The 13,275-nt window shown below is 45.3% G+C and overlaps 1 protein-coding gene across 1 annotated transcript; it reads left to right on the top strand.

Moving 5' to 3' along the window:
* The first annotated feature begins 357 nt into the window (after positions 1-357).
* On the top strand, positions 358-13,230 carry cxxc1a (CXXC finger protein 1a). The gene is made up of 14 exons (XM_040154073.1): positions 358-584; positions 2,105-2,271; positions 3,331-3,431; positions 4,521-4,669; positions 5,304-5,459; positions 6,797-6,982; positions 7,065-7,166; positions 7,237-7,454; positions 7,832-8,039; positions 8,120-8,230; positions 9,331-9,380; positions 9,479-9,575; positions 11,493-11,645; positions 11,735-13,230. The coding sequence occupies exons 1-14, from the start codon at positions 582-584 to the stop codon at positions 11,879-11,881; spliced, it is 1,848 nt and encodes a 615-aa protein (XP_040010007.1). The 5' UTR covers positions 358-581; the 3' UTR covers positions 11,882-13,230.
* Positions 13,231-13,275: the final 45 nt, after the last annotated feature.

Raw genomic sequence — 13,275 nt, 5'->3', positions numbered from 1 at the left:
TTGATGATTTTCACTTGTGACAGAGTATTTTTACACAGTGGTGTTACTGTTCACTTTAGCAGAGTATCTGGGTCTCAGTCCTGCAGGTGTTTCTCAGTCTCAGTCCTGCAGGTGTTTCTGAGTCTCAGTCCTGGAGGTGTATGTTTGAGTCTCAGTCCTGCAGGTGTGTGTCTGAGTCTCAGTCCTGCAGGTGTATGTTTGAGTCTCAGTCCTGCAGGTGTGTGTCTGAGTCTCAGTCCTGCAGGTGTTTCTCAGTCTCAGTCCTGCAGGTGTGTGTCTGAGTCTCAGTCCTGCAGGTGTTTCTCAGTCTCAGTCCTGCAGGTGTTTCTGAGTCTCAGTCTTGCAGGTGAGTTTGAGTCTCCATCCAGCAGGTGTCGCTGTAGCAGCGCGTCTTCTCTGTTTGCCGCCGCTTTAATTTCCCGCAGAGAAGAAGAAAGAGGACGAAGATGAAGCGGAAACAAAGAGGTTTCTGCGGATTTTGGTAAAAATGAAAAACCAGTGAAATGAAAAGCGGAGTTCTGATGAGACCTGAACCGGGGGACCGATTCTTCTTCTGTGTGTGAACCAGAACCGGCTTCATCATGGTGAGTCTGAGGTTTGTGGACGTTGACAGACAGATGTTCGGACTGATGGAGGAGAACGGAGCAGCTGGACTCAGCGTTCAATAACCTGCAGCATCACAAACACAGAGAACACATGATGTAAAATTTGCAGAAAAAAGAACGGAGTTTGGTTCAACTCCAGGGACAAACTGCAGAAACCAGAAAAACGATCTCGCCATTTTTACCACAAACAGAATAAAGGTTTCAGAAATCGGAAAACAGCCGGTGGAGTCACGGTGGATTTTAATCTAGACCTGGTCTGATGGGGTCTGGTAGGAGAAAAACAATGCAATAGTCCCGGTTTTGTTTTTAGCAATAGAGTATAAAGGTTTCACAAACCCAAAGTCCACCTACTGATCTAGTCCACGTTTCACAAATCGAAGCGCACTGGTTTTTGATCTAGAACTTGGTCTCATGTGGTCTGGATAGAGAAGAACAGTGGAATTGCCCTTTTTTATTTATTCATGAGCAGAACACAGGTTTTTCAAATCTGTTCTCTGTCTCTCTTCCTGGGTTTTACCCAAGTCCCACAGTCTTTAGAGTCTTCATGTTTATCAAGTCCACATTCGGTGTGTCTGGAGAAACTCATTTTAGAAATAGATCCGGTCTGACGTGGTCTGGTTGGAGGTCTGGATGTGAAATCTGCCCCTTTCTGGCTTTAATAATGATCATTAAGGTTTCACAGATCTGGGTTTAAGGAGCCAGCAGAGTCTCCTAAAGACACGTCTAAACCTGACGGAGGATTTTAAACAGTCTCTTAAGTCCACTCGTTTATGTAGTCCAGATTCAGGTCTGAGTAAAGTCTTTTTTTTCATCTAGAACCTGGTCTGATGTGGTCTGGAAGGATAAAAACAGTGAAATTGCACTTAATTCTTTTTCATTTATTCATTTATTTTCCTGAAAGTTTCACTGATCTGAAACGATTCGTCAATTAATCGTTTTGTCGACCGACAGAAAATTGATAATAAACTAATAGCTGATACGTTGATTATCAACTAATTGATGAACTGTTCCAGTGGTTCCAGCTTCTCAAATGTGAAAATTTGCCGCATTTAAGAAAATGTGATGAAATTGTACAAAATATTTTCTCAAATAGAATAAAGTTTCTTAGTTTTTTTCACATATGAAAAACTGTTGTCAGAGTCCACGTATCGATCGAGTTCAGATGTGACTTCAAGCCGTCTCTGAAGTCTCATTGGTAATCTGGTCCAGGTACAGTTGCCTCGATCTAGACCTGGTCTGGTATGGTCTGCATAAGCAGAATGAAGGTTTCACGGACCTGCTAAGGGGCCCCTGAGGTTCATCTAGACCTTGGTCTTTAGGGTCTCCACGTTTCTCTAGTCCAGATTTTACAAATAATATTTAGGCTTCACGAACCTGAGCGGGGACGTTGACGTGTCAGCGGAGCCTCGTCTCTTCATTCTCCTCTCCCCCGGTGAGGCGGACGCAAACCGGTCTCCTGTAACGAGATGTTCCTGTGTGTGTCGTTTGTCGCGCGTCAGTCTGAGGAGGCGGCAGGAGCAGAGCGAGGCCCCGAGGAGGAAGAGGAGGGAGGAGGAGAGGGAGGTGAAGACGAGGGTGAAGAGGGAGGAGGAGAGGTTGCCGTGGGAATCCCCAACGCTCCCGTGTACTGTATCTGCAGGAAACCGGACATCAACTGTTTCATGATGTAAATAAACCTCATAAAGTAACTTCTGTAAATAACAGATTTCATGGAGCAGTACAACAGGAAACACTAACCTGTCTGTCTCTCTGTAACTGTCTGTCTGTCTCTCTTTCTGTAACTGTCTCTCTCTCTCTCTGTCTCTCTGTCTGTCTGTCTGTCTGTCTCTCTCTGTCTGTCTTTCTGTCTCTGTCTGTCTGTCTTTCTGTAACTGTCTCTCTCTCTCTGTCTGTCTCTGTCTGTCTGTCTCTCTCTGTCTGTCTGTCTCTGTCTGTCTCTCTTTCTGTAACTGTCTCTCTCTCTCTCTCTCTGTCTGTCTTTCTGTCTCTGTCTGTCTCTCTTTCTGTAACTGTCTCTCTCTCTCTCTGTCTGTCTCTGCCTGTCTCTCTTTCTGTAACTGTCTCTCTCTCTCTCTGCCTGTCTGTCTGTCTGCCTGTCTCTCTTTCTGTAACTGTCTCTCTCTCTCTGTCTGTCTGTCTGTCTGTCTGTCTGTCTCTCTCTCTCTCTCTGTCTGTCTCTCTCTCTCTCTCTGTCTGTCTTTCTGTCTCTGTCTGTCTCTCTTTCTGTAACTGTCTCTCTCTCTCTGTCTGTCTCTCTCTCTCTCTCTCTGCCTGTCTGTCTCTGCCTGTCTGTCTTTCTGTAACTGTCTCTCTCTCTCTCTCTCTGTCTGTCTTTCTGTCTCTGCCTGTCTGTCTTTCTCTCTCTCTCTCTCTCTCTGTCTTCTGCTCTCTTTCTCTCTGTCTTCTGTCTCTGTCTCTCTCCTGTCTGTCTGTCTCTCTTAACTATCCATCTCTCTCTCTCTCTCTCTGTCTGTCTTTCTGTCTCTGTCTGTCTCTCTTTCTGTAACTGTCTCTCTTTCTGTAACTGTCTCTCTCTCTCTCTCTGCCTGTCTTTCTGTCTCTGCCTGTCTGTCTTTCTGTAACTGTCTCTCTCTCTCTCTGTCTGTCTTTCTGTCTCTGCCTGTCTGTCTTTCTGTAACTGTCTCTCTCTCTCTCTGTCTGTCTTTCTGTCTCTGCCTGTCTGTCTTTCTGTAACTGTCTCTCTCTCTCTCTGTCTGTCTGTCAGAGGGTGTGACAGCTGTACCGAGTGGTTTCACGGAGGCTGTATTGGAGTTTCGGAGAAAGCAGCTAAAGCCATCAGAGTCTGGTACTGTCCGTCCTGCAGAGGTCAGTCTCCCACAGTAACTGCTCAGAAATGGAGGAGTAGAAACCTGCTGATAATCAGTGTTTTTCTCCTGGTCAATAAATCCAATGTGCAGACTCAAACTAACTGAATGTCTTCAGGTGGTGAGACATACCGTTAGGGCCGTAAGTATTTGGACAGCGAAATCACATTAAACATTTAGGAATCACAGCCATTTTTATACAGTCCCTCATTTTCAGAGGCTCAAAAGTAATTGGACAATTGAAAATGGATCATTTTCATGTTCAGGTGAGGCCTGAACACAAATGAAGCAGATAAAAGGTCTGGAGTGGATTCCAAGTGTTGACTTTGCATTTGGCAGCACTTCATGGGAACTCTCAACATGTGGTCCAAAGAGTTGTCGATTCAAATGAAGGAGGCCATCATTGGGCCGTTCTTGTTCCAGTTCTGGAACCAGATTCTCTGGACAGATGAAACCAAGACTAACTCGTACCAGAATGATGGAAGAGAAGAGTAGGGAGAAGGAAAGGAACGGCTCATGATCCAAAGCCGCCACATCATCAGACCCAGTTACACACACACACACACACACACCGTCCTGCTGCCACAAATACTCACTAAGTCAGTGTTTCCTCCTGTTTTTTGGATTAAAAACTAAAGTGAGCAGCTGTTTTCGAAATTTACTGAGACTTTTTTAGAATGAAACTATATATTTGTGAGGTGTTTTTAAAGATTTACGTCTTCATAGGAACCAATGAGGGCAGAGATGGAGGAGGGAAGTCAGACAGTCTGAGAGACAGACTGTTGGTTTGAGTCTGAACATGAGATTTGTTGAATGTAACAAAAAGATAGAATAACAACAGAATTACACTTTTAAAAATGTATTAATGTTGCACCAATGAAACTGCCTGGAGGAGCCACTGATACTACTCTTTAGTGACGTCAAAGAAACCTCAAGAAACGCTGGAGCAACAAGAAAACTGACACCCAAACAACCACTTAGTGAAACCCTAATGACGTCTGTTAGCTGCGCGTTAGCTGCGCGTTAGCTGCGTGTTAGCTGCGTGTTAGCTGCGTGTTAGCTGCGTGTTAGATGTGTGTTGTGTCTGCAGGCAGAGACTCGTCCCTGGAAATTAAATACCGTCCGAAGAAGACCAAGGAGAAGGAGGACAAAGAGTCAGAGACAGAGAGAGACGACAAACCTGAAGGAGACGGAAGCTCCACACCCCAGCCCAAGACTGACAGGAGGCGGGGCTCACAGGTAACCAAGCAACTAGACTGGCATGGGGTGGGGCTCACAGGTGACCTGGCAGCCAGGTGTGTGTGTCTCTGCTGTAGATTCTTTCATGCAGCAGTTTAAAGAGAGGATTTTGGTTTGTGTCAAATATTTCTGTAAGATTCTTGATCATACAAATCAACTGACACTTCAACTACTTTCACTGCTACATAACTGACACTTCAACTATCCCCAGTGCTTCACCTGTGTTTACACTTGAATTGACACTTCAGCTGCTTTCATTTCAACTAACAGCTCAACTGACCGTTGAGCTTCTAAGTGACATCGCACCTGCCGTCACTGCCACATGCCACGCGACACTTCAACGGAGGTTTCAGTTGCTTTCGTTGTGTACAGATCAGCGGCTTCCAACTCTTAATCTCTTAACCTCATCTGCTTTTACTTCACGCTCTCGAAATGACTCTTCAGATAGCTGCTTTAATGTGTCACTTCTTATTCTTAAATGCGTCTTCAACTACTTTTAAGCGCTTTTACTTCACAAGACATTTAGTCCGTTTACCGTGTATACTCTCGCACGCTTCAGTTTTCTTCATAAAATGGAGTCTCTCTGGTTCTTCTCGGTATTTTGTTCATTATTTCTAAAATATGTCTGTTTCAGATCAAGCGCTCAGCCAGGATGTGTGGAGAGTGTGACGCCTGTCTGAGGACGGAGGACTGCGCTCAATGCGACTTCTGCAAAGACATGAAGAAGTTTGGAGGTCCAAACAAAATCAGGCAGAAGTGTCGACTCAGGCAGTGTGAGGTCCGAGCCCGGGTGAGTGATTTTTTTTTTTTAGAAGAAATAGAAATATTTATGTAAAGACATAGAAAACATGGTTTTCAGAACATTTAGGAGTTTTCTGCTCACATTGCGGTGGACTCTAATCAGCATGAGTGATGAAAGGATGAGGAAATATTTGAAAAGACAAGAGATGTCTTTTAGACTGTGAGGTTCTATCAGACTGTGGAGCAGCGTTTCCAGACCAGCCCAACAATATCAATCTCTGCCCTTGGTGAAAGTGAGATTTATTTTTTTTTCTCTCCCAGTGTTGCACTGGAAAATGAACAAACCCAAATCTCTTGTCCAGGTCACTCAGACTGTCGTCACGCTGAAGCTGGATTTCCCCTTCTCCGAGTCTCTGACAGAGAATGTTACAGCAGCTGTGATGTGGAGGAATGTGGAGCAGTAAAGAAACTAAAATATTTAGTTAATCCTATTTTCAAATTTGTTTATCAGTGGTGTGAACTGATGATTTGATTCACTGTGTGCAGCTTCATAAATACAGATGTTGCATTGGACCTTATTAGACCGTACAGGTGTACCTATAACCTTTAGGTGTTAGGGCTGCGCGATATGACGATATACATCGCGTGACGATAGAAAAACGTATATCGTTTAATTTTATGCTCTGTCGTTTACTTCGTTGTTTCGTGAATCAGACTCTTTACAGAAATATTTTTCTTCATTTTGATGACGCTTCGCGTTCGTCCACGCGGCGCAGCTGCAGGCGGGAAGTTTGCACGAAGGCAACACGAACAAACATGGAGGAGAGTGAACATGACACATAACGAGGTAAATCTGAAAAGGAGGAGGACTCCGACCAGCCGAGACAAAACCAGGAGCTGGTATCTAAAAGAGGGGCCACTTCTGTCGCACGGATGTGGTTTGGGTATGAAAAGTCTGACACGGACCAGAAAACTGTAATTAAGCCACAGACCGGTCCCCACAACAGACTCAAACCCCGCTTACCTTTTTTACCACCTAGGCAACATTCACGGCAAACGGTACAGAGAGAGTCTGTGGATGAGAGCCACAAAAAGTAAAGTCCAGCGGTCAAAACAAACCCCAGACTCAGACGCCGGCAGAGAATCGCGAAGATGGAAGGAGAAGACGGCTGCTGCCGCAACTCACATCCGCAAAGACACGGCCCCAATTGAAATGTACATTAGATTTTACAGAAAATGTGCTGTAACGTTACCTGGACGTGAAATGACCCGAATCAGGACGCGAGACTCTGGTCTCATCGCACAGCCCTAGTCCACAGCTGCTGACCCTGACTTCACGATGATAGGAATACTGTCGATGTTAGTGATTTTCTCGTCTTTGAGCAGAAGATGCTTCGCGTCAGAGACGAGGAGATGAGTCGGAGCGGCGGCAGGGGGCGGGGCCTACCGCGGAAGGGGCCGGGGCATCCGATGGAGGAAGAGGAGGAGGACGAGGAGGACGAGGAGGAGGGGTTCAGCGAGAGCGAGCTGGAGCTGTACGAGCAGTACAAAGCTGCCGGATACAGAGACCTGGTCAGTGTGTGAGTGAGCGTTTCTGACCAATCAGCTGAGAGAACAGGCACTTCCTGTGGTGTGACCCGTCTTCCTGTTGCAGGTGTGGCACAGCGAGGAAGAAGACGCTCAGTCGGACTCTCTGAGGAAGAAGGCGGTGAAGGTGAAACACGTGAAGAGACGAGAGAAGAAGACAGAGAAGAAGGTGAGGAAGTAGGTTAGAGGACTGATGATGTCACTGATGATGTCACTAACACACCTGTCCTGTCCCGCAGAAGTCCGTGTCCGCTCCCAAAGAGGAGGCGAAGCCTCGGCGGCACAAAGCCAAGCAGCGCCACAGGGAACGAGTGCGGCACAGCGAGCGAGCGGGAGAGGGCGGGGTCAAAGAGGCGGGCGGGGCTCTGAGGCAGTGTCTGGGACCTGGATGCGTCGAACCGGCGAGGACCAACTCCAAATACTGCTCCGAGGACTGCGGGATGAAGCTCGCCGCCAAGTGAGTTGAACTGCGTGAGAAGGAGAAGGTGCACGTGAACGAACTCAACGCAAAACCAGTTTGAGTAAAAACACGATCAGGGACCCTGACGGTCTGGAAGACAAAGTCGTCTCCTGGACACTGACACTACACCGATGTTGAGCTGATTTGCTGGGTTTATATCTGTCTCTGTTTTTTTTTTTTTTTGGTCTTTCTCATTGGGTCTCTGTGTTTGTTTGTGTCTTTGTTTCATTGAGTCTGTCTTTGTGTTTGTCTCTACATCTGTACTGTACCTGTTTCTCTCTGTCTTTGTCTCTTTGTTTTTGAGTCTGTCTCTATATTTGTCCCTGTGTCTGTCTTTATATGTCTTTATGTCCGTATTTGTTTGTCTGTCTCAGTCGCATCTACGAGATCCTGCCTCAGAGGATCCAGCAGTGGCAGCAGAGTCCGTGCGTCGCAGAGGAGATGGGGCGGAGGCAGCTGGAGCGAATCAGGAGGGAGCAGCAGGCGGCGAGGCTCCGCCTCACGCTGATGGAGAAACGTTTTCACGAGCTGGAAGGCATCATCGCCAACGCCAAACTGCAGCAGGTCCAACACCACGAGGAGGTACGAGACACGCAGAGACACTGAGAGACACCGAGATTTGCACAGAGACCCGTCTGAGCCGTCTGTCTGTCTCTCTCAAGGTGACTGAGGGTGATGGTGATGACACAGACCTTCAGATCTTCTGTGTTTCCTGCAGTCACCCCATCAACCCGAAGGTGGCGCTGAGACACATGGAGAGATGCTACGCTAAGGTCAGTGCTCAGAGTCAGGACAGGATGTGTTTCCGCCAGGTGTCTTCCGACAGCAGCAAAGCCGTCACTGCGGGTGCACCTGAGAAGCCCCAGCCCCAGGCGATGGCGGCGGGTGGAGGCAGACGCCCGTCGCAGGTTTTAGGACGCGGTTGCTGGCTGACGACAGTCAGTCAACACGGCTCTGCTGAACGAGACTTTTCACATAAGCGGCAGCGGTGAGGAGGGAAACTGCCGCCACACGAGAATCCTACAGGACGGAATGAGGAGGTGCTGGAGGAGGTTAGAAAATGTGTGACGGCTCAGATTAAAGGAGGAGGAGCGGGACCGAAGTCTGACCAAACACAAAGACACTGTAAATCAACGGAAATGCACAACTAGGCTTTGTTGTCTGGACCATGTAGCTTCTATGATTTATATCCATACGCTTTTGTGATGAGGTTTCAGTGCATTAAGCTCTGGCTTCAGCCTACATCACTGCTTCTGTCCTTTACAACATTTTGTAGCTTTCTCAGTTATTTAGTTGGTTTTAGCTCGTTTTATGTATTTATTGTAATTTAAAGATAATGAAATAAAGATCAATTCAGGTTTTTTCACTCCAAGCTCAGTCTTCTCCTCTCAGCCGATAACGATAAAGTCACGCGACAACAGCATCACCTCACTGTTCTCTGATGGACTCCCTAAAACCACATCGGACACCAGCACTTAAGACCGAGAAAGCAGCAAAATGAAATGACATGTTCATATGAACAGATGTTACAGTCCACAGGTGTGCAGGTGTTGTACAGCTGAGCTACGGTCTGGGACAGGAAACAGTTTAACTACATGGTGAAAAAGTGGACCAGCTGTTGGTTGGTCCCAGCCAGGACTCTGTAGACTAGATGAATCTCAGCAGGCCTTCAGAGCCTCCTCTCCCCTCAGTGGCTCCTCTCACATCTGGTCTTCTCATGGTGCTGAACTTGATTTAAATAACGGGATAAATCTGTGTCACAATAGATGTAACTACTCCTTTATTTCTGCTGAGCTTTAACTGACTGAAACACTAATCAGACCTGTCTCTCTCTCTGTCTGTCTCTCTGTCTGTCTGTGTGTCTGTTCAACAGTATGAGAGTCAGACATCGTTTGGGTCCATGTACCCAACACGTATAGAGGGGTAAGACACCCGCCCGTCTGTCTGTGTGTCTGATTTGAAGGGTTTTATGATGCTGGAGTAAAACCAGTCTCACCCTCATGTCTCTGTCTGTCTCTCAGCGCCACCAGGTTGTTCTGCGATGTGTATAACCCTCAGAGTAAGACGTACTGTAAGCGGCTGCAGGTTTTATGTCCTGAACACTCCAGAGATCCAAAGGTACGTCTCCATCCATTCAAACTCATCTCAGCGCAGATGTTGTTGTTACAGTATATTTTATTTCTCGTGTATTTCGAAAAGCAGCCTGGAGTATTTGGAAGGTTTGAGCCCATCAGCTAAATATCCTGCACACGTTAGACCACGTTACACCACGTTAGTGAAACTGCAAACAAAGCAAACGGACAAGGCAGAGTGGAGGATTTCCCCAACACAAAACAAGAGTTGCCTCCACTGAGTCCATTGATTTCTGTGCCAGGATACATGAAGGAGTGAAGGCTCTGTCTCATTAAGACAAGACAAATAAATGAAGCACACGGAGAGAGTTATTGTAAACTGAGTCTTCAGACTGAACATTTGCAAACTAGCTAGTTAGCTACTGGATTAGCTCCCACTCAGCAATTGTCTCGTCTTTCTTCATGTTTGCTCACAACCAACAATAATTTAACTGAAGGTTTATTGTGTTAACCGACAGAAAAACAAGTGCTTTGCGACAGGAACCGCCCCAAATGTGATGGCTAATGTAGCGAGCTCGCATATGTTAGCCAGCTAGCATTACCTTCCAGACCTCTTACCAAAGATGTGAGTGGATTCTGAGGTCTGGCACCGGACTAAAGCAGTCGTTCATAGTTTGTGGTCTAAAACCCTGATTCCCAAGCAGCAACCAGCAGTTCCTGCCAGAGACTATGTGGAAAGGTTGTAGCAAAAATAGACAGTATGATTATTTAATTATATTTATATTTTTTAACCCTTATTTAACCAGGACGTGTCCTTAGATACAGTATCTTTTTACAAGGGAGACTCTTCCCAAATGGAAGCAGAAGACAGGCGTCACTAAGATACATAAGAACACAATCACATATAACACAACACAGCAGGACCCGAGAGACGGGCGAGAGAAAACCGACCATTTCAAACATCATTACAAACACGCTAACTAATAAACCACCCGCTAACGTTGACCGACTACTCACCCTGAGTCAGTTGTAACACCTGAACAACAACCAGCCAGCAAGAGAAGTCAAAATAGATAACTTTGGAAAAAACATCAGAAATAGACACAGCTACAAGTGATGGCTCTGAAGATCCACTTTTCTTCTGTTAAGAGTTTTAAATAACATCCAGTTTAAAGTTCGGCCAAGAGGATTCATTGGAACATGGGGAGCTGACGTGGATCCAGGTTCACTGCAGCTCATCTGGACTGGGCTGTGGCTTCGTCAGGCAGAAACTCGGTCTAAAATATGAAAGTTCAGACTCTGTGTCTCTGTCTGTCGGAATCAAACTCAATGGACTTTATCGACATAATCAGATACAGTACCAGCAAAGCAGTGTGTGACTACTGATGTTATATTAGTTTGCCAAGAGCAGAACACTGGAGGAAAAAATAAAAAGGAAAGACAGACGTTGGCAGCCGTCAAACCGCTCTGCAGCGGTAGATTTGATGTTTTGTGTTTTGTTTTACTGTTGTATTTTTATAAGTGACATTTGAAAGAGTAATTAAACCCAACAACATTTCATCTCGTCTGTGTGTACGTTACAAATGAACATAAAAAAGAATTTGAACAATAAGGAGACGAGGATAACTAGAGGCCAGCATGTGATAAGCTCACAGCAGCCACGACGCCCCCGTCAACATGCTGACGTTCTGACCCACGAGTCCTCGGTAGTCCTGATGGACCGCACTGGTGAACTCGGCCTTCATTTCGATCTCAACTACACATCTGTAAAGCTTGGTGACTGTATCAGACACCTGCCAAAGCACTCAAACCCTCCTCTGTGGTAGTTCCCGCTACAGTAGGTGGCTCCAGGACCACATTTTGCCAGGATGACACACACACAGACAGACTCACAAGGTAAAAACAAACCAGCAATAAATAAACACATAGAATAAAAGCCTGTCTCTCCTTCTCGGTCCATCAGGTCCCAGCAGACGAGGTTTGCGGTTGTCCTCTGGTTAAAGACGTCTTTGAGCCGACCGGAGAGTTCTGTCGCGTTTCTAAGAGGAAGTGTAACAAACACTACTGCTGGGAGAAACTCCGCCGAGCCGAGGTCGACCTCGAAAGAGTCCGAGTGGTAACCGACAAAAGTAAACTTTATTAACATCCTGAGCGTGAGCATCACGACGATGACTGATGTCCATAATATGATCCTCTCTCCGTCAGTGGTATAAACTGGACGAGCTGTTCGAGCAGGAGAGGAATCTGAGGACGGCCATGACCAATCGAGCCGGTTTATTGGCTCTGATGCTGCACCAGACCATCCAACACGACCCAATCACCACTGACCTGCGCTCCGCCAAGGACAGGTAGACAGTCAGAAGGTTTAGAGAGAAAGATAGACAGGTAGAGAGAAGAGGTCTATCCGCACTTCCCTGGATGGATTTAAAGTATTGTCTGTTATAAATGTGTGTGTGAATATTTCAGTCTGAGATCGCAAACCAACGAAATGCATTGTGGGAAGCAGAGGCACATTACATTCACCAAAAATAATGGACAACGTGTCTCATAATTACGACTTCATATCTTATAAGTGTAATTTGCAGATCTTTCTCTCAAGGGATCGTCATCTCTGTGACTTTCAGGTAAGGATTTAATATTAAAGATGAGCGAGATGGATTTTAGAATCATAAAATTAAGATCAGAAAAATGTTCCTGTTAAAAGAAGGTTTTGTCGTGAATGCGAGACACTTCCCGTTTAGAAGATACGAATCAGATATGAACCTTTTAATTATAAGACAAGGATCTTATGTCTAATGAGATGTTATTTTCCTAAATATGAGACAAAGATGTTGTAATTATTAAATAATTGTACTGTAACTATGAGGAGAATGAAATTGTAATTGTGAAATAGTTTTATCACAAGTACGAAATGGTTTTCCTGTTAGAAATATTTTGTAATTATAAGAGTTTTCTCGTAACTGCGACTTACAGATCTCATCATTCTGAGATGTGAATTTTCTAAATGAGATATATTTCTTGTAATTACAAAATAAGGATTTCATTATCACGAGATAACTTTGTCGTAATTATGAGGTAAAGATCTCATGAGACACGGGAGACACAGAAGCCATAATTATGAGATAATGTTTTTCTTTGGTGACTGTAATGATCTTCCTCAGCAGAGTGTTTCCATGCTCACTAATCCTCTGAATCTGATCTGACAGCAGCTCAGGTGTGAGTCAGGGTCCGTAAACCTGAAGCATCAGACTCCCGAAGTAGACGCAACATTATAGTCAACGTTTGGATTCTTAAAATCAGATCTTATGATAAATAACTTGGATAACAAACAGTATTAAGACTCAGCAGTGAGGTCTCCTGCAGAGTTCAGACCTCAGATCACTGATCTCTGAGAAACACTACACTACCCACAGTCCTCTGCAAAGGAGCCGACTGATATAGTACAATATAGTACACTATGACTGAGTTTCTGCAGGTGAGCTGACGTCAGAGTTTCACTAAAAGCCAACGTGAAGGTTTGTGATTCGTGGTCAGTCGTCCCGCAGAGACGGACAAAATAACAGGAACGCGACATGCAGCTAAAACTTTAACATGTTCTGGTTTTATCGCACTTTGTTTTTATCTCTCTGCATCATTTTATATCTCAGTGTTTTTATACTTTGTATTATTTCATCATGTTGTTTTCTACCGTTTCTTCATGTCGTACTCAAACTGATGTTACATTAAAAACTGATGATGTTTTATGA

The sequence above is a fragment of the Xiphias gladius genome, chromosome 18 (assembly GCF_016859285.1).
Source record: "Xiphias gladius isolate SHS-SW01 ecotype Sanya breed wild chromosome 18, ASM1685928v1, whole genome shotgun sequence".
NCBI lineage: Eukaryota > Metazoa > Chordata > Actinopteri > Istiophoriformes > Xiphiidae > Xiphias > Xiphias gladius.
This window is presented reverse-complemented; position numbering and strand designations above follow the sequence as displayed.